The following is an 18,315-nucleotide window of genomic DNA, read 5'->3' as shown; positions in this document are numbered from 1 at the left end:
CATAAGCCCACGTTGCCCGGCAATCGTCGCGGGGAGACGCGTTAAGTGGTTTTTCGCTTTCGCGTGAACTCGGGCGCTGGATAGGTCACCAATCTTCCTTTCCAGATGACTTCCATCCAGTTCCTGCGTCCTCTGCGTGCTGCCCGTCCCTCAGTAGCTCAGATGCAGCCGCCGTCATCTCGCTGCTGCTGCGCTGAAACCTGTCCCATCCGTTAAATCCTCACCGCACCGCTTATTCCCATTCCAGATGCCACCTCGTCGGTCCACCTCCCCGCTCGCCTTGGAAACGTGCCCCCCCTCGTCCGCCGACCTTGATAGTGACGGAATCGTTGGCTCTGACGATGAGCTAGACAGCGAGGCCCGTGCCGCGCAACGCCGCAGGATCGAGAAGCTGGCAGGGGCCTATCTTCAGGGCCAACCTTTATTCATCCTCTCGGCTTCTCTGCGCGGGCCGTTTGATGACCAACAATGGAAGAATCCGTGGAGGAAAACCCGGAGGCAATCTGGGCATGCGGAGGATAATAACCGAAAGACTCGTAAAGGGGTAGAGGGGACCGACAGCCCGGTGATACAAGAAACAAACCCGCGGAAACGGCGACAACCCCCCGATTCGCAAGAGATTCGCCAATCTCAAGCTTCTACGGCGCCTTCAAATTCCAGTGGCTCCCTTCTCAGACGCGAGAAAGTCGTGTCCGAGGTGAATGGCAGCTCGTCATGCCCTAGGCCCGTACAGGATCTACGTCGTGAACAGTTGGCCACGCCCGCTTCTATCCCCAAAGCCAAGGCAAAGACAATCGGAACGATACTGAATTCAGACAACTCAACTCCAATTCGAGGCACCGATAAAAGCTGGCTGAAAAAGGATCGGGACCGCCTGATTAAGTTTCACAATTTCGACCCACCTACATCCCCTACATCGAAAATCTCATCCCGTCACCATGGATCCAAGAGGCGTGCAGTTAAAGTTGTCTCTTCTCCAAGCCACCTCCAATCTCCCGGGCCCGAAAGTCACAGGACAACGACGCCTCGTCCGAACGGCAGGTCACTTATCGCAACGCCTGATACTGTGTCCCATTCGGCCCACCGTCTGGGTTCGGCCAAAAAGTCTATACCTTCCGGTAGCAGAGAGCGCACTTCTCATTCTAATGTGCCTCCAAATAATTCCAGGCGTGCAGATCAGGAGACATCGTTCAGTGTTCTTTCCTCGTCCTCCCATCTACCTCAATTTGAGTTCCGTCGGAAGAAGCGCCGGTCTGCGACTCCTAAAGTGAATGGTAACACTAAAGCCACTGCAAGCATCGGGGATCGGGAACATGCAGGCATCCCTCCTGTTGTCGAACCAGCAAAATCCTCAGATCAGTCGGATCGGGTACCACAAGAGGAACCGTCGGCACAATCTAGCAGGCAGAACCAAACAGAAGACGAGACAAATCCGCAAGAGTCCAATACGCTGACTTTCGGTTCCAAGACGTTTGAAGGCGTACCCGTCTCACATCCAGACCCGGCTCCATCAACCAACAATCAATCGAAAGATACAAGCGAAAGATTGCCCTCCGCCCAGATCATTCAACAAAATCCAGCGATTTCTGGCTACATGACATCATTACATTCCACGGCAGTTCCAAAGGGTGGCACAGAGGATGGCGGGGACACTGTTCCCGATCACCAGTTCTCAACGCAAGCTGCGCTTCTCCTCGCCCAGCAGTCCTTTCAAAATGACCTTGAAAGCCAACATCACGATTCAGAAACGCCGGCCCTAAAACGACGAGGTTCGGATCTTTCTCGATCCATCTCACCCCCTCCAAATAACATCACGCCCTTTTACCGACTAAGCACGCCCGACTACCATACTGGAGAGTCTCGGCGATACGGGGGGGATGGTATGGCTGGTGCGCACATGATCAGCACGCAAGGCATGATCGACGCCGTGACGCCTTTTACGTTCAGCACCGACAAAAAGGAGAAGTATCGGCGCATCTTGACGCCCGCCAGTGCGCCAGGCAGCAAGAAGGCAAAAACGTGCAGTTTTGCCGACACGTCGCCTACGTCGCCCAGGCACAACGAATTCCTTTTCGATTCTCGCATTGAGAAAGTCCCGAATTCCGTTCAAAGCCATCGTGTCGATACCCAACACAGCGCCTTACCTATGACCTTGACGGGCACTACCCCACCCACAGCTCAGGATGCACAGGATGGGTTCCCGGCTGCAGAGACCTTTAATCTTAGCCAGGCCATCGCCGAAGCTGGAAGTTGGCTACAGCAGAGCTTCGAAATCAACAAAGAAATTAGTCAATGCCGAACTACAAAGCCCGGGCCATCACCATCCAGGGAGCGACAAGCCGGGCTAGGTGTTGGCGGGATAAGCTAGCCATTCAACGATGTTTATATGGCATGAGTGACACTGGCTAAACCTGGAGAAACTTTTTTTTAGTGGGTGAAGCTGTCATGGAGAAGCTGGTCTTCCGGTCTTGGGGTCTTATTTCGGTTTATTTCATTTTCTCGTTTATTCCCTACTATTGTTTTTTTTTTGGGATCGATCAATACTCGACATATTTTGCATTACAGCGGGAGAATCGCACTCTGTTGATTGGCCTTGCTGTACTTAGAAGCGACACATTCCTTGTGCATATATTGGAGATAGAATATCATTCTACGACGAACATGTATCAAACTATCGTACTGTTCTAAGTACTTCCGTCATTCGCTACTCAGTTGTAGTAGACCCAAATAGAAGGCCTCAGGTACTCAGTCTTGGCGGGATCGCGAATGACGTTGGCAGCCGTTCCGGGCCTTAGTGCGGCGGAGCTCCGCAACGGCCACACCTGGACATTTGGAGGCCGCAACTCCCGTCGGTATCGATTCATCCATCTTGCTGTGATCGGTCTATGGCGTGGGCCACGACCAAATGGCTCTGACATCAGTATGGGCTACTCACACTGCCTCTACCGCCCATTTGTGCTTACTGACTCGTCTCGCTGCAGTGGAAAGCTTTCAACTTCTTCGACGTCTCTCCCGTCAAGCTGCCGGAGGAGAGTGCGTCGGTGTTCAATGTACGCGCTGCTCTGTCGCCCTCTGGTTTTACTCAATGTGCTGACCTGGGGTAATTCTCTTACGCTAGACTGATATATCATCTCTTTGCACCGGCTCCGCCAACCTCTTCCTCGGATCCGCTGACGGCCATGTTCACATCGTTTCGTCGGGCTTCAAAACCGTCCGATCATTCAAGGCATCAGACGCCGGATCCATCACTCATATCAGACAAATCGAGGGCTCTTCGCTTCTGGTTACTATCGCGGAGGACTTGTTGAATGAACCCATTCTTAAAGTCTGGGCGCTTGATAAATCGGAGAAGAAGACGGGGGCGCCACGATGCTTGTCGACAACGTCCATCCAGAATGCAAGGAGACTCTTTCCCGTATGTGTGACTGTCGGAGATGAGTGTAGAAATTACTTCTAAATATACCTGGACAGATATCGGCATTTGCAGCGCTCAGTGACCTTTCGCAGGTCGCGGTCGGATTCGCCAACGGTTCCGTCGCGATCATTCGCGGCGATTTGATCCACGATCGTGGCGCGCGACAACGCATTGTTTTCGAGTCGGAGGAGCCGGTAACCGGTCTGGAGGTGCAGCACGGACAAATCGCAACCCTCTATATCTCTACGACAAGCCGGATTTTGGCCTTGATCATCGCTGGGCGAGGACAGGGCCAGCCAGCGCGCGTCCTAGAGGATACGGGTTGCGCCCTTGGGTGCATGTCCTTGGAGAAGGAGTCGGGATATATTCTTGTTGCAAGGGAGGATGCAATATACACATACGGGCCGCACGGGCGTGGTCCCAGCTATGCATTTGAGAGCTTTAAAAGCTCGCTAAACATCTTCAAGGATTATCTTGCCTTGGTTTGCCCTCCGAAGGTTGGAGGTTCGAAGTCAGACTCTCTGCGAAACTTTGGGGTGAATCAGTCCGAAGATATCTTCTCGACCACAACGTTCACGCTGCTCGATACGGATCTCAAATTCATTGCCCATTCCGAGTCCCTCGTGTCTTCGGTGAAGCAGGTTTTCATCGAATGGGGAGATTTGTTTCTCCTCACTACGGATGGAAAGGTATGTAGGCCGGGTATAATGGTCTTTAGCTCCACTAACGCTATCCAGATCTTTCGCTACCGCGAAAAGACCCTTCAGCAAAAGCTTGAAATTCTCTACCAGCGCAATCTTTATATTCTAGCGATTAACTTGGCCCAGAAGACCGGCGTTGATAATCTACAGCAGAACACCATTTACCGCAAATATGGTGACTTTCTCTACCAGAGGGGTGATTATGACACAGCAATGCAGCAGTACCTCAGGGCTATTGATAATACGGAGCCATCACAAGTCATTCGAAAGGTACGGAGCTGTCATATCCCATGTTTCTGACATGCGCTAATTTTGGCCCCAGTATCTCGACACTCAGCGCATTCACAACTTGATCGAATACCTCGAAGAGCTACACGACCATGATCGAGCTACCGTGGATCACACGACTCTGCTCTTAAATTGCTACGCCAAGCTGAAAGATACCAGCAAATTAGATGCTTTTATCAAAGCCCCAGGCGAGCTGAAGTTCGACCTGGAAACTGCCATTGCGATGTGCCGACAAGGAGGCTACTACGAACAAGCTGCTTACCTGGCTACCAAGTATGGTGAAAATGAGATGGTTGTTGATATACTGGTCGAGGACTCCAAGAAGTACGCAGAGGCAGTGGAGTACATCTGGCGACTCGATCCTGAGCTGGTACGTTCAAATGAACTTTTGCAAGAGCTACGGCTGATACATTGAAGGCACATCCTTACCTCATGAAATATGCGCGCGTCTTACTATCGAACTGCCCGCAGAGAACCACCGATCTTTTTATCGAGTACTACAAGGGGCAATTCAAGCCACGAACAGAAGTCGAACTCCCAGCGGAGCCGCAGGCACAGTCAGGCAGTACCTTACAGAACCTGGCGGCCTTTCTTCCTCTCTCTCTGATGAGCACCAAGGGCACACGAGCAGATGCAGTTGAAACGGCACCGACAGCCCCGGAGGAGACAGCTGAGCAAACGCCGGAGTATCAGGTCCCCAAACCTCGAACAGCATTCTCTGCCTTTGTTGGACACCCACAAGAATTCATCGCTTTCCTAGAAGCGCTCATCAGTCAGGATGATGTGAAGAAGGACGACAAGGTGGATTTATACACGACGCTCTTCGAAATGTATTTGGACACTGCCAATCGGAAGAAGGGCGCCGGGGAGAAGGAAAAATGGGAGACCAAGGCTAAACAGTTGATTGAGGGCAAGGATGTAAGCTCCATAGCCTTTCTTTTTGTTTCATGGTTGCTGATACTCTTTAGATTCCCATCTCCACCTCCAATGTTCTACTGTTATCCGACCTTTCCGGCTTCCGAGAAGGGTCAACCCTGGTGCGGGAGCAAGAAGGCCTTCGCTCGGATATTTTCAGATCGTTCACTTCCGCCAAAGACACACATGGTGCCATCAAGGCCTTGAAGAAATACGGACCGGAGGAACCCCATCTCTATGTCGACGCCCTGACCTACTTCGCGTCGAGCCCCAAAATTCTGGAAGAGGCTGGGGATGAGCTAGACGTTGTCCTCAAGAGAATCGACGATGATGGCCTAATGTCGCCGCTCCAAGTGATTCAAACCCTCAGCAACAATGCAGTTGTCACAATGGGCCGGGTGAAGAAGTACCTGAGTGACAACATCGAGCGCGAGCGCAAAGACATATCGAGCGTCGGTCTCCCTTTATTTTCAGGTTCATTACTCAGAGCTAACAAGTTCTATAGAATCGCCGACTCATATCCAGTTACAGCACGGAAACTGAGAACAAACGAAAGGAACTCGAGCAACTGGGCACTAAGCCGGTTGTCTTCCAGGCTCGTCGGTGCATGTCCTGTGGGGGATCCCTCGACCTTCCGACGGTTCACTTCCTCTGCAAACATTCTTTCCACCAACGTTGTTTGAACAGGGTGGACGATGATGCGGAGTGTCCAACGTGTGCACCGCAGAACTCGACCATCAAGGCAATTCGAAAACGCCAGGTAGAATCGGCAGACCAGCATGATCTGTTCAAGGGGGAGCTTCAACGGTCGAAAGATCGATTCGGGGTTGTCAGCGAATTCTTCGCCAGAGGAGTGATGCGGCCGCAGAGCACCATGGAATGATTTATGTCATGTATTCACTTACAATAATACCATACTGTCTATAGAAGCTTTGAGCAAGGCATCCAAAGTCACCTCGTTAGTAGCAAGAACGGAAGCCTTATCATCACGTGTCTGCGCGTCATGGTGGCCCACGACGCGTGCCGAGAGGGAGATAAGCAATTCTTCCGACTCCTCATTCCCGTCGCAGCTTAGACCTACAAACCACTCCCGTCAATTGTCGCAATCGCATCCTCCTAATGTCCTTCGATCGTGTAATCCAAGATTCCGATGACGAGGATGATCCCTTGTTGGAGGAGCGGCCGCCCCGCGCGCACACCCCACCCGTCGTCCACCAAAGCGACCATCGAGCCAGCTACCGAGACACGTCGAACGACCCGCTGAACGAGGATAGCAGTCGCCAGATTGCAGTCAATTTTGACCAGTTCCTGGCATCCCAGGAAGGCGAACAAGTGGGGACAGCATCTTCACAGCAGCAGCGAGAAGAACGATGGATTCCTACCAATGCGGGGGGTGGGTCAATTGGTGAGATGCGCTGCATGTCCTAGCTGATTGATTTGTCTGGAACCGGCAACTGATATATTCTGACATGTTCTAGGGACTATGATGACTGAAATTGGACTTGCGCAGCAGCGATTATTCGACGACGAGGAAGCTCAGCACGGATCAGCGCGACTCGGTCCATCAGAGGCGTACGGCTTGAACGAAAACAACGATCAATATATTGCCCCTCAACAGCCAGAGATTCATATTCAAATGACCACACCACCCGGCTCATACGTCTCTCTCCCAGCCGAGGATGGACCAAGCCATGACTACTTGGACAACTCAGACAATTACCAGCACTATGCGCCCACAGTAAACCACAACATTAGCCTCCCAAGCTACGACCACACGCAATCCGCAACATCCTACAATATCTTCGAATCATCCCTCCGGCCATCAGAAAGCACATACTCCGAAAACAACACTACCCTCAAATCCCACCAAACGATACCCACCGAGGCCATCCAGAGAAGTCCACGGCGGTGGAACTCTACGCAAGGCACGATATCCTCGCCGCACGACACGGAGCCGAACTCGTCTATTCTTGCCGCAAAGTCAAGCAGATCGATCAGCGATAACAATCTCAGTCCGAATGGGCCCCAGCAGCCTCCGACAAGTGTGGACGAGCTTTCTCTCCCGGTTCAAGCTGAACCTCCCGCCGTGGCGAAGAAGCGAGGCCGGCCGAAGAAGCAGAGTCTCCCGGACGTGGACGGGGATGATGAATTGGCACAGTCGGTTGGGCCCGAGGCTATCGAACAGCCGCCTGTTCCCGAAAAGCGCAAGCCAGGTCGACCGTCGAAGAACGCAAAGAACACTGAGGCAAATGGAGTTACTGCCAACCCAGAGAACCAACCCGACGATGCCCAGTCTATCCCCAACGGATTCGAATCTAAAGGATCTGCCAATGAAACAACCACGGTAGTATCCGACACCTTCCATGCCCCCAACCAAGAGAGCGAGCCCGCCGATGCCCCAAAGACAAAGAAAGAGAAAGCCGCCAAAGAGCCTGCAAAGAAGAAGCTCAAACGCGGCAAAACAACCTCCGCCACACTTCAGAAGACATATGAATCCGACGTCGAGGATGATGTGATCTGGGTTGAATCACGACCTTCGAACACAACAGCACCTCAGGATGCCAATTCCGCGCCGTTCTCAATCAACATCGAAACACCGACACCTCAACAACCCGCCGAGCAGATACAACCCGATACACTACCCGACCAAACAGACCAAGCGCCGAAGAAACGAGGCCGGAAGAGAAAGAAGACGTCGGAACAAGCACCAGCAGCAGACACCACCGCTCAAACCCCAGACTCCAACCCCAATGATACCAATCCCCCTTACCAACCCGAAGAACTCCCAACCGAAACCCAACAACCCTCCAAAGAATCATCTCCAAATCCAAACCCACCTCTCGGCCATCAATCCCCTACCAAAACCAACGCATCATCACCTCCCCTAAACCCCCCAACAACACCCCAAAAGCCCGACCCTGCAACACCCAACAACGCTTCCACCTCCAACAAGAACTCCACAAAAGGACCAGACAAACACAGTCCGATCTCATCGACAAGCAAAGTACCCTACCGGGTGGGACTGAGCCGAAGGGCGAGGATCGCACCTTTGTTGAAGATCGTGAAGCGGTGATTGTACCATCTCATCGCATCCCATCACATAACAGATCATAGCAGATCATCTTGTCTTCGAAATTGATGGCGTTGGATGGGTGAGGAATGGAGTAAGAGTTTTATGGGAGCATTCTTTTTTAATCATCTTTGTTCATCCGATGGATCTTGCTCTGTTGTGTCGTCTAGTTACGCACGCTCGGCCTGGATTGATGGTTCTCTGACACTGTATATTTATTCATTCGAGAGATGCTCTACATACCGAGCAATAGAATTGAAATGCGCAATGATCATAGCAGGTTTATTATCTATTGATTTCGGAGGAACGAGACTCGGATTCCAAATATCGACAGGTCTATCTTACTCTTATCCTACAAACCTACGATGGTCAGTCACGTAATACTCCGAGCAATGATATTTTCTATCCGACAGGAGTTGTAAAGCCATTCATTCCACTAGAATAATTAATAAGTAATAGATCGCGAATCCCACAACCAACACCATTAGCGCACAAACGAACGGAAAACAAGTCATATATAGTTGATAACGGTTCGGACAATCTCCACTAGGAGCGAAGAAAACAGAAGGATGGGAGGGATTACACAAAGAGCATGGAAACAAGGAATCATATCAACAACACAAGCACCACCAATACCAGATTCAACCCTACAAAAACAGGGCCGCCCCCATACCATGACGATGCTTCGGATTTCAAAGCATTTCGTCCCATGTCAGAAAGTTCATGGTGGGGGTGTTTGTGATGATGCTTGTCAGACTCGCGGATACCGCTGCACTTGCCAAAATCAGGCTGACAGCCTTCTCCGCAATTCGAGGAATAATTGCCACAGCGGTTGGTCTTACTACAGCAAGGGCCAAAGGCAGACCCAGCGCAGGTGATACCATTGCCGCACACGCCGTCTCGTGAGACTATTTTGCCCTTTCTTACCCCGGAGGGCATTCGCAGGAGTAGATCTTTGTCGAATGTGGTATCTTTACGATACCAGAAGTCAGCAGTGTCGCCGAGACACTCGCCAACGGTCACTGGGCGATACCCATCGGATCGAAGCTTCTTCAGCATGTGCTCGGTGAGGTTATGGACGGTCTGTTCATGGACATCGTGGGCGATAACCAACCAGGACGTGTCGGAGGGCTTTCCGCGAGCGAGGTCTCTATCGAAGATATCTTTCGAATGCTGAATCATAGTAGGGCTATCGTAGCGATAATCCTCCGTATCGATGTCGTACAGGACAACATGATAGCCCAGTGACCCCATGTCTTTCAGACAGCCAGACTCAGGAGTGCAACTGGAGTACGGGGGACGCATATAAGTTGGGAAGGCACCCAAGATATTGCGGAGGGCTACCTCATTCCACAGCAGCTGAACGCGACGCTGGTCTCTGGAAATCTTGCTAAGATCCTGATGAGACCAAGTATGGCTTGCGATCTGGTGTCCTTTGTGACGCATACGCTGGATCAGCTCGATCCATGGCTTTCCCGGTGCGTCGATCTCCCCTTTCCCGTTGTTGTTACCGGTGATAAAGAAAGTTGCCTTCGCATCATATTTGTCAAGCAAATCCAGGAGGTCTTTGGTGTATGGGCCTGGACCGTCGTCGTACGTCAAGGCAACCGTTCCCGGGACAGAGCAGGAACGAACAGCATGCGGACCATACGCCACATGGCCGAGCTGGGGGCGGGGGATGGACTCTGTCGGGGCTCCTCCGGGGGTCTTATGAGCGTCACAATGACCGTAATTAATCTGACAATCGGGGGAGCGACAGTGATTCTTTGTGTTGCCACAGTATCCTGTTGTGGTGATAGTTAGAAGCATGTCATGTCCACACATAGGGCGATAACGTACCAGCAGTTGAACAGCAGTGACCATTAGGACACTTTCCAAAATCGGGACCGCACCGAGCTCCGACTGCTCGATTCACCAGACCCGAAAGAGCGTCGTCCTCCTGCTGACCGAGAATGTAGGAAATAGGGTTGTCGACAGGCGAGGGGAGAATGTTACGTGCAGTGGTAAATGCCACCAGGATGGGACTGGATACGACCAGGGCGGAAAGCAAATACATTTTTGAGAAGCCCACCGCTTTGATAAGAGAATTTATAAGATGCAGGGTAATATGGGGTTGTATATAGACGAGGGCTTCAGCAAGAATGGACAGGAGAAGTAAAAGAATGGAGATTGATGTTGCAGAGTGAGTTTGGTAGGGGCAGAGCTGTGAATGTTATGGATATGGTTTGGGCTTTGCTAGGGAAGGTGCAATTCTGGGAAGTCAACAAGCAACGGCTGGACGGTCTGGCGTGGAAAGTAGATACTATCGGCAGGAGCGAGGAAGGACTGCAATCAAGCATCATTTGTATCAATTCTGGGCGAGACTCGTCTAATAAAAGTAAAAAAAGAAGACAATGATGTAACATGTTTGAATGCTGTTGGTGATGTGACTCGTTTCTCCCATGCTCGAATTGTACGAACAAGCTGTCGGTGACATGAATGTGACCGCCTAGTTCAAGCGCGTACAATGATTAAAAAGTAGCAATGCTTCGATAGATCCTCAGCTCTATCCAGCCCAGGCTGACATGCCGAGCAAGCAATCAGTTCGCAAGAATTTGTGGGTTAGAAGTTCACTGATCAAACTGGCAGCTGGGGTATTCGAATGAATCCATTTCATTATTTTCGTGAATCATGTAGACAACCATAGGAATTTTGGAGGACTTAGTCTATCAGGTCCATGAACTGCTTTTTTAGCGTCCAAGTGAAGCGCTTCCCTGATGGATGCTTACCACCTGACACATCCATCGTCTAAGCCACCGAATGCACAGAATGAACGTTGAGAGGGTCAATCGGCTACTGTTCCAGTCAGACATTAGTAACTAGCAAGGAGCGTCATTTGAGCAGATGTAACAACCTACCTATTCCAAATCATCCTCCCCAACCGCCGAGAAGACATACGGAGCCAACGTCGGCAGATGAGGACCAAACTTCACCGGGGCGCTCCTTGCGATACTTCCCACCGTGGCGATCAAGTGACGACGGTGGACGATGCTCAGTTGCGGGACATTGAAGCGCGCGACCAGCTCTTCAACAAAAGCGCCAAACTGGTGGTCGGAGAAATGCAAGACCAGGACGGAAATGGCTGCCAGCGCCCTTTTCGTGACCACGGTGCCGGCCGTGTCATTATCGATGACTGCCATCACTGACCTCTGCAGCTCCGTCAATTCAGCCTCCTTCAGCAGCGGCCCAAAGCAGGTAACCACTTGAATGAGGACGTCGATCGCATCGCTGCTGAATCCCTTGGACGGATCCTTCTCCAGCATACCCTTGACAACCGATCCTCGTCGACTCGTGCGAGACTGCGTCGGACCGGTCAACCGAGGGATGAGCACCTTCGAAACCGCCGCGTAGGCCATGGAAGCCTCCTGACTTGGCATTTGACCGGACTGGGGGCGGGGAAGGGCCGTGACGATGGTTCTCAATGCGGTGTTTGGGACGGAGGTATCGATGGTCTGCGAGGCTGTCAAATGGGACAGTTTCTCAAGGATCGAGGAAAGGCTCTCGGTAGGTAGGCGAACGACGAGGGGGCCGAGGCTAGGGGGTCAAGGTTAGCTGAGCGCATCTCGAAAGCAGACAAACATCGAACAAACCATTTCAGCGCCTGGTTTTGGACGTCACCATGTTGATCGTCCAAAGCTTTCAGGAGGCCGTCGGCGAGACGTGTGGAGGAGCTTTGGTCATGTGCCAAGTATGATGAACTGGGACTATTGAGAACTCCTAGCAGGTCATTCAAGGACATGTATCGCATGTCTGGATCGGGATCATCCAGCTTGGAGAGCTGGCTGTTGAGCGTTTGCTGAACTGCTTGTCGGTCCGCCATGGCTGTGAAGACCCCGCAGGCAGACGGAAGCTCTGAGGGAGGAGGGAAAGCAGGCTATGAGGGTACTGCCAAGCAGGTTGAGAGACACGTATGACAGGAGGAGATTAAATGAAGAGTTGAAGGAGAAGGAAGGAAGGAAAGTGAGTTGAGTGAGTGATTGAGAAGGAGATGAACTCCGTCGTGCCGTCAATCCGACGTGATCTGAGAGGGTCGAGGCTGCCTGAGGCGTCAGGCGGGGGGAGCTCCTTCGGGAAGCATAGAGACCTTTTGCGCAGATGGCAGTCACGTTGGATGGAATTGATCTTCTCGAGGGAAATTGAACTGGGATTGATTAAATTAGGTTCATACTCGTGGATGAAAGCTTCAATGGCATAGTGAGACGGTTTTCGTGAGTTACACTTGGGAGGATATATATCATGCTTCGTTTCGTATAGTTTGAAAAAGATAGCTCGAAGCTGCGTTAAGGGATTATATGGAGTATTGAAGTATTTGATCTTGAGTTAGATGAATTTGCCAATTCTTTTTGCATATATATGCTTATAGAGGATTCATGTTTTCAGTATGAAACATGAAGCCTAAGTACTCCTACTGTAGGAGTATGCAGATCACGCCATCCTTCTGTTCAGCATGTCCAGCATACTTCAAACTACTTCCTATAGGAGCTCAAAGAACCACCCAAACCCAATCAAAGCCGATTGAATGTCATAATGACCAAGAAACACTACCTCGACCAGGCCTGCAAAACCCAACCCATCAAAGCTACCAAACCCACAGAAGCAGGGAGGGAAAGGGTGACCCGCCATGGAGGGATTACATCACACTGACCACGCCGGCAGCAGCCGCTCCGAGAGGGCAAAAGGGCAAGCAACATCCATCTCATCCCAGCCTCCTTCCCCCCTCAAATCCATTCCCTGTCATTCCATTCCCGCATTCTCTTTACAGCTTCACATCATTTTTCTGTTCATCGAAAACCAATTCCTGCCTACGGTCTCATCAAAATGCTCTTCGCACGTGCCAATCTCCTCCGCGCATCTATTCGAGCCGCCGGCTCCACAGCCCGTCGACCGGCGCAGCAGCTCGCTCGTCGAACGTACGCTTCGGGAGGGTCGCACGAGGCGAAGAAATCGAGTGACTTGCCATGGTAGGTCCATCTCATCTAGCTCGCAGCATCAATTCCTCTCTCCAGTTGCCAGTATCCATCCTGCTACGCATGATTGCCTCGATGGAGTGTCTAGTCGATGATGCAATCGCATCACAAATCGCAATCACAATCTCCGACTAACCACCCCAATCATCCCGTAGGCTCCTCGGATCCGTCGGCCTCGGCGGTCCCGCAGCCTTCTACTTGATCCAAAGCAGGCCGCAGAAGCAATCGCACGACCACCACGGCGAAGCACACACGGGCGGGTCCGAAGACGCCGAGAAGAAGGAAGCCGAGACGTCTGCCAAGGAGGCAGAGGCGCAACCCGACCGAGACGCCGAGCAGAAGACCGAGCAGGCGTCTGAGTCGAAGAGCGACGAGGGATCTGGCGACGACAAGCCAAAGGGTGGATCGCAGGGCGAGCCGCCTTCGAATGTGGACCAGGTAAGAACAGTGGCATTCGCTTGGGGAAAGGTTGATGGAATGACTTGATGGATGGCTGCTAATGCTTCGATAGCCTGATACTCGTAAAGAGGCTGGCGACTTTACCAGCACGTCGGGTAAGCAGGAGGGCGTTTCTAACACCACCACGGACAACCCCTACGTGAACGAGCCGGGGAAGAGTGTCAAGGGCGAGGGTGAGACGGAGACGGCTAAGGTCAAGGGCACTGTTGCTCCCGAACGGCCTCAGGCCTAGATTATCATGTGTTGCGACCGAGTACAGCGAGCTTTGAAGATCTTGACATGTAATATAAATGTTAATCGGAAGAATTGAACCTGTCAAGGTAATCTGGTCGAGCAGCAGAGATATCGAAAACTGTAACCACATAAGCATCATCATCCAACCTACTAATAAGAGAGAAATTGAACATGAAACACCAACACATCCGTGCCAGTGCAATTCTATTATTATGATTATAGATAAGAATGGCGCACCATCTCCATGCCCTCCGAACTCGGATTACAACAACAAAGACAAAAAAGCGCTCATTCATGGAATCATCACTATATCCACTCAGCTGCATCACGCAGAACACCAGACGACCGAATATATAAGAGACAAAGATTGTGCAATGAAGTGAAGGTCATACACCATGAGCACCGGGCGCGACTACTCGGGTGGAGTAGTTGCTGTCCTGTCCACCAAAGAAACAAGATGTTCAAAATGCAGCATAATCGACAACTTTTGTAGTTGAGCAAATCTGCTTAGCCATGAGACATGGACTGAAGAAATCAAGGACAGGGTCAAAAGACACAGTAGCCTCCTATTTAGGAAATTCAGAGATCCTTCTGGACGGGCTCGCCGTTGACCAGAACTTGCGGGGCCTGGGTTTCTTTGTTGGGGTGGCGGGCAGTGATCTTGGGGACGTCGGCACCGGTGGTGACGGCCGCGGCCTCCTCCTGGAGCTCCTCGTCCTCATCGTCGCTTCGCTCGTCCTTGGTGACGTTGTTGAAGATGTAGTTCTTCAGGATGCGGAGAATCAAGAACAGCCAGAAGAGGTTGACCGCCTGCAGACAGGCCAGCAAGGCGAAGGTGATGTACTGACTGATCCAGCACTTGTACTGCTGCGTTTCCCAGTTCAGTTCGAAGGGTCCGACGGTTCGGAATTCAGTCAACACGGCCCAGAGAATCTTCAGGTTGAGGTAGTGTCGGAGATAGATCCACATAACGACGAAGAGTCCGAAGTAGGGAACGGTGATAAAGTGATCGAGGTAGTTGAGGGTTTTGGAAGTCTGTCGTCAATTAGTTCAATGCAATGCTGGGAGTGAGTTTTACGCTATTCTTACCGCGAGGAAGAAGTCCGAGACGTCGTGGGTGATATAGACGGCGATTCCCATGTAGGTGAAGTGGAAGCGGTAGCTCAGGGCGATCAGAGCCAGCGTGATAATGTGGTGCCCGACCAGCTCCATATAGTCCTTCCGAGGCTTTTCCAATTGCAGCAGGAGAACAATCGCCTGCTGCGCCCAGTAACTAGCCTGCAGCAGATAGTACGACTTGAACAGCGCCGTGTGCTCGCGATGCGGGAACCCCTCGAACATGGCGGTGGTGTTGAAGTACCAGATGTTGGACTTGCTCATCACGTACAGACCGAAGGGACCGAAGATGCTGAAGTACATAGCCGTGTAGACCTGCTCCATGAAACGCGCGGTCTTGCCCTTGCTGCGGATTCCGAAGTAGATCGCCATGGGGCGAATCACGCGCTGCATCATGAACTCCCGAGTAAACGACAAGACAACCATGTAGAACGAGACGAACGCGATATCCTTGGGGCCCTTTCCGTACATGACCGGACCGTCGGGGGTCGTCGGAGGTTGGGGATAGGACAGGAAGATGGCGCTATGCATGGGGTTCGACGGAGTCGGATTGACGGCATACGCGCCCAGTAGGACGGCCAGCATCAGGAGCGGAAGAAGCCAGGTGTGTTTCAAGCAGGCATCTTTGAAGCGACGGAGGAAGGACCGGGTCTTGCGACGTTTCGATTGCGACTTTTGAGGCTTTTCGGTGCGAGACTGGAGGGCCGGACGGAGTGAGCGGGGGAACTTAATCGGATGGCAATTACTGAATCGCATGGGATCATTGTCTTGGAAAATCGGTGCTTGCATACCTGATCCCACTTGGGGGCTTCAGTCTCGATCGGACTGACTTCATTCATCGTAGCAATGGCCGGGGCGCTGGTGTCACCGCGGATGTCCGCACCCAGGTTGCTTGACTTTCTCGATCGAGGCATGGCGAACGGAGAGTCGGGGATGTGATGTACACAAGTGGTTTTAATTACTTGCACAAGGAAAGACGCTTTGCCTTCTCGCAGTCCGTCCCAGCACGTAGAGAGCGACCGCTATGACCTGTTCAGCTGCGACAGGCGTAATCGTGGCCGCTAATTCTTCCGAACGGCGGCGCAGCCGAAAAAGGGGGGAGAAGTAGATGAATACGAGAAAAGGAAGGGACAGGGTCGAAGAATAAGAATAAATACAAGGTATAATTACAACAGGAGAATTAAAGAAGAGAAGAAGAGCTTCGACCCTAGGGAGTGGGGAGTGTGAAGAAAATGTTCAGACCGGAGTAGAGTTGAGGATGAAGGAAGAGACGAGACGGACGGAGGTTGAATCGGACTTCCACTTGATGTCAGGGGCTTTTTTTTTTCTTTTCTTTTTTTCCCTCTTCGTTCCAATTATTTTTCTCTGGCGACTCCACCGTCACAGCGCCAACTGCCAGTTATCGTCTTGGATCGGCATCTCCTTGGCCCACCCCGAGGTCTTCTGCTTTCAGTGCGAATAATCAATAACAATTCTCTCGAGGCCAACACTCTCAATTGCCAAGATGCTCACGAGGCACGAGATGAAGCCATTCCAAGCAGGGCTTTTTCGATATGTTTTCCATTGGCTGGCGACACAAACTAAGGGACTAGTGACTCGTTAGCTCAACCGTAAAACCGCCAAGTCCCACGAAATGATGAAACTGCCTGTGGCCATCTGTCTTTACCGTCGCCCCGGATTTGAATGGTTCCTATGGAAGTGCCTGAATTGGTTATCAATGCGATGATTAGCAACTCTAATTTGATATACACCACTTTCCTGACACCTGGATTTGTAAACAATTAGATATATCTGCTTCATCCCTTGATTCAAGTAAATAGACTCAAAACTGAGCGACCCGAAACTTCTCCCCTGCAAACTATAAAGAAAGCTGAAACATGCCGCACACGTGCTTCATATCTTACACCATCGCATTGCATTGAACAAATCCTGGGATTCGTCAAACACCAGAATCTTCATGCCAGAAGAGAGCAATAGAAGAATAATGCCTTTTGTAGCCTGCTTTACAAAAGCACGAGATCTTAAAGTGGTGGCTGATGCATGAACATAAGTTAACTATATGTACAGTACCTTGACACGACACATATACATGCCCTTCCAGCCAAACCTTTGACTCCATCCAAACATCTCCATCAAACAACCCTCTTCCTCAAAAACGCCAACACCAACTTCACCTCAATTTTCCCATCTTCACTCGTAATCGGATACCTCGGCTCCTCCTTGAACAACTCATACCCTCTCGTCTCATACCACGCATGCGCACTGAACTCCGGAACCTCCATCCCAAACTTCGCCCACAGATCCCTCCACTCCGGACCCTCCTGATATATATACCTCTTGGAGAGGGTACTCAGCGCCAGGAACTGGCAATTCGGACTCCCATACGGCTCTGTTCGCGCTAGACTCTCAAGCCGATCCATCGCCGCATGGCCCAGCCCAAGCTTGCGGTACTCGGGCAGAAGAAAGAAATTCTGAATCGCGAGGGTGGATTTATCCGCTGCGGCTAGATCCAGGTCATGCGGGGGGTCGTTATAGGCGTCTAGTGAGATGTGCCCTGCCCGGAGGGTGGAATATGCTTCTGTTTCTGTGGGCTCCGACTCTGTAGTTCCACACGCTGAGGTGGTGACGACCATCGAAGGAGCGTCGGGATCGGGGATCGTGATCCAAAACAGGGATTTCAATTTCTGTTCTTGCTTTTCGCGATAGAAGGCGAGCGTTTCGTCGGAGAAGCTCCAGCCGCAGATTGTGCGTTGGCGTTGGAACTCGGTATATTCTTTGCCGTCGGCGAGGTTGACCGGGATGAGGATGAGCGGTGGGGTTGATTTGGCGATCATTGTGACTGGAGACTGGACAGATTGGAATAGAGACGTGGATTCGAGGGTGAGAGGGTTAGAGGGAAGGAATGATAGCAAGAGAGAGGGATTGCGCAATCTGGGAACCCCGTTGATTATATACAACTTCTATGACGGGAACCCGATCCGGTTAAGCCGCCAAAGGGATCCGAATTTAGTGCTTATTCCTACGGAGTATGTTGGCCTTGAGTCTTCGCAAAAAAGCCAGAGAAAGGATTCATCTGCTCGGTCGGATATGCTAACCGCTTCAGACATGAAA

General features: G+C 51.5%; 8 protein-coding genes across 8 annotated transcripts; 4 read left to right on the top strand and 4 right to left on the bottom strand.

Annotated features, from left to right (window-relative positions):
- Positions 1-247: 247 nt before the first annotated feature.
- LDX57_002746 (uncharacterized protein) lies at positions 248-2,368 on the top strand (the record flags this gene model as incomplete). Its single annotated transcript, XM_046084395.1, has 1 exon — positions 248-2,368. The coding sequence occupies one exon, from the start codon at positions 248-250 to the stop codon at positions 2,366-2,368; it is 2,121 nt and encodes a 706-aa protein (XP_045940358.1).
- Positions 2,369-2,905: 537 nt separating this feature from the next.
- VPS11 (tethering complex subunit PEP5) lies at positions 2,906-6,202 on the top strand (the record flags this gene model as incomplete). Its single annotated transcript, XM_046084394.1, has 9 exons — positions 2,906-2,920; positions 2,982-3,050; positions 3,119-3,415; positions 3,472-4,104; positions 4,153-4,386; positions 4,439-4,774; positions 4,822-5,322; positions 5,373-5,771; positions 5,825-6,202. 9 exons carry the CDS (start codon positions 2,906-2,908, stop codon positions 6,200-6,202), a joined length of 2,862 nt encoding a protein of 953 aa, XP_045940357.1.
- A 236-nt stretch (positions 6,203-6,438) lies between these two features.
- On the top strand, positions 6,439-8,392 carry LDX57_002744 (uncharacterized protein; the record flags this gene model as incomplete). Its single annotated transcript, XM_046084393.1, has 2 exons — positions 6,439-6,724; positions 6,798-8,392. 2 exons carry the CDS (start codon positions 6,439-6,441, stop codon positions 8,390-8,392), a joined length of 1,881 nt encoding a protein of 626 aa, XP_045940356.1.
- Positions 8,393-8,995: 603 nt separating this feature from the next.
- Positions 8,996-10,445, bottom strand: LDX57_002743 (chitin deacetylase CDA6; the record flags this gene model as incomplete). The annotated part of the gene is made up of 2 exons (XM_046084392.1): positions 8,996-10,173; positions 10,229-10,445. The coding sequence occupies 2 exons, from the start codon at positions 10,443-10,445 to the stop codon at positions 8,996-8,998; spliced, it is 1,395 nt and encodes a 464-aa protein (XP_045940355.1).
- An 841-nt stretch (positions 10,446-11,286) lies between these two features.
- Positions 11,287-12,248, bottom strand: LDX57_002742 (uncharacterized protein; the record flags this gene model as incomplete). The annotated part of the gene is made up of 2 exons (XM_046084391.1): positions 11,287-11,962; positions 12,019-12,248. The coding sequence occupies 2 exons, from the start codon at positions 12,246-12,248 to the stop codon at positions 11,287-11,289; spliced, it is 906 nt and encodes a 301-aa protein (XP_045940354.1).
- A 998-nt stretch (positions 12,249-13,246) lies between these two features.
- On the top strand, positions 13,247-14,086 carry LDX57_002741 (uncharacterized protein; the record flags this gene model as incomplete). The annotated part of the gene is made up of 3 exons (XM_046084390.1): positions 13,247-13,389; positions 13,551-13,833; positions 13,907-14,086. The coding sequence occupies 3 exons, from the start codon at positions 13,247-13,249 to the stop codon at positions 14,084-14,086; spliced, it is 606 nt and encodes a 201-aa protein (XP_045940353.1).
- Positions 14,087-14,667: 581 nt separating this feature from the next.
- LAG1_1 (sphingosine N-acyltransferase lag1) lies at positions 14,668-15,960 on the bottom strand (the record flags this gene model as incomplete). Its single annotated transcript, XM_046084389.1, has 2 exons — positions 14,668-15,123; positions 15,178-15,960. The coding sequence occupies 2 exons, from the start codon at positions 15,958-15,960 to the stop codon at positions 14,668-14,670; spliced, it is 1,239 nt and encodes a 412-aa protein (XP_045940352.1).
- A 1,376-nt stretch (positions 15,961-17,336) lies between these two features.
- On the bottom strand, positions 17,337-18,038 carry LDX57_002739 (uncharacterized protein; the record flags this gene model as incomplete). The annotated part of the gene is made up of 1 exon (XM_046084388.1): positions 17,337-18,038. The coding sequence occupies one exon, from the start codon at positions 18,036-18,038 to the stop codon at positions 17,337-17,339; it is 702 nt and encodes a 233-aa protein (XP_045940351.1).
- Between the last annotated feature and the right edge of the window lie 277 nt (positions 18,039-18,315).

The sequence above is a fragment of the Aspergillus melleus genome, assembly GCF_016097325.1.
Source record: "Aspergillus melleus strain CBS 546.65 chromosome Unknown contig1, whole genome shotgun sequence".
Classification (NCBI taxonomy): Eukaryota; Fungi; Ascomycota; class Eurotiomycetes; order Eurotiales; family Aspergillaceae; genus Aspergillus; species Aspergillus melleus.
Note: the sequence above shows the minus strand (reverse complement) of the source record. Positions and strands in the feature narration are given on the sequence as shown.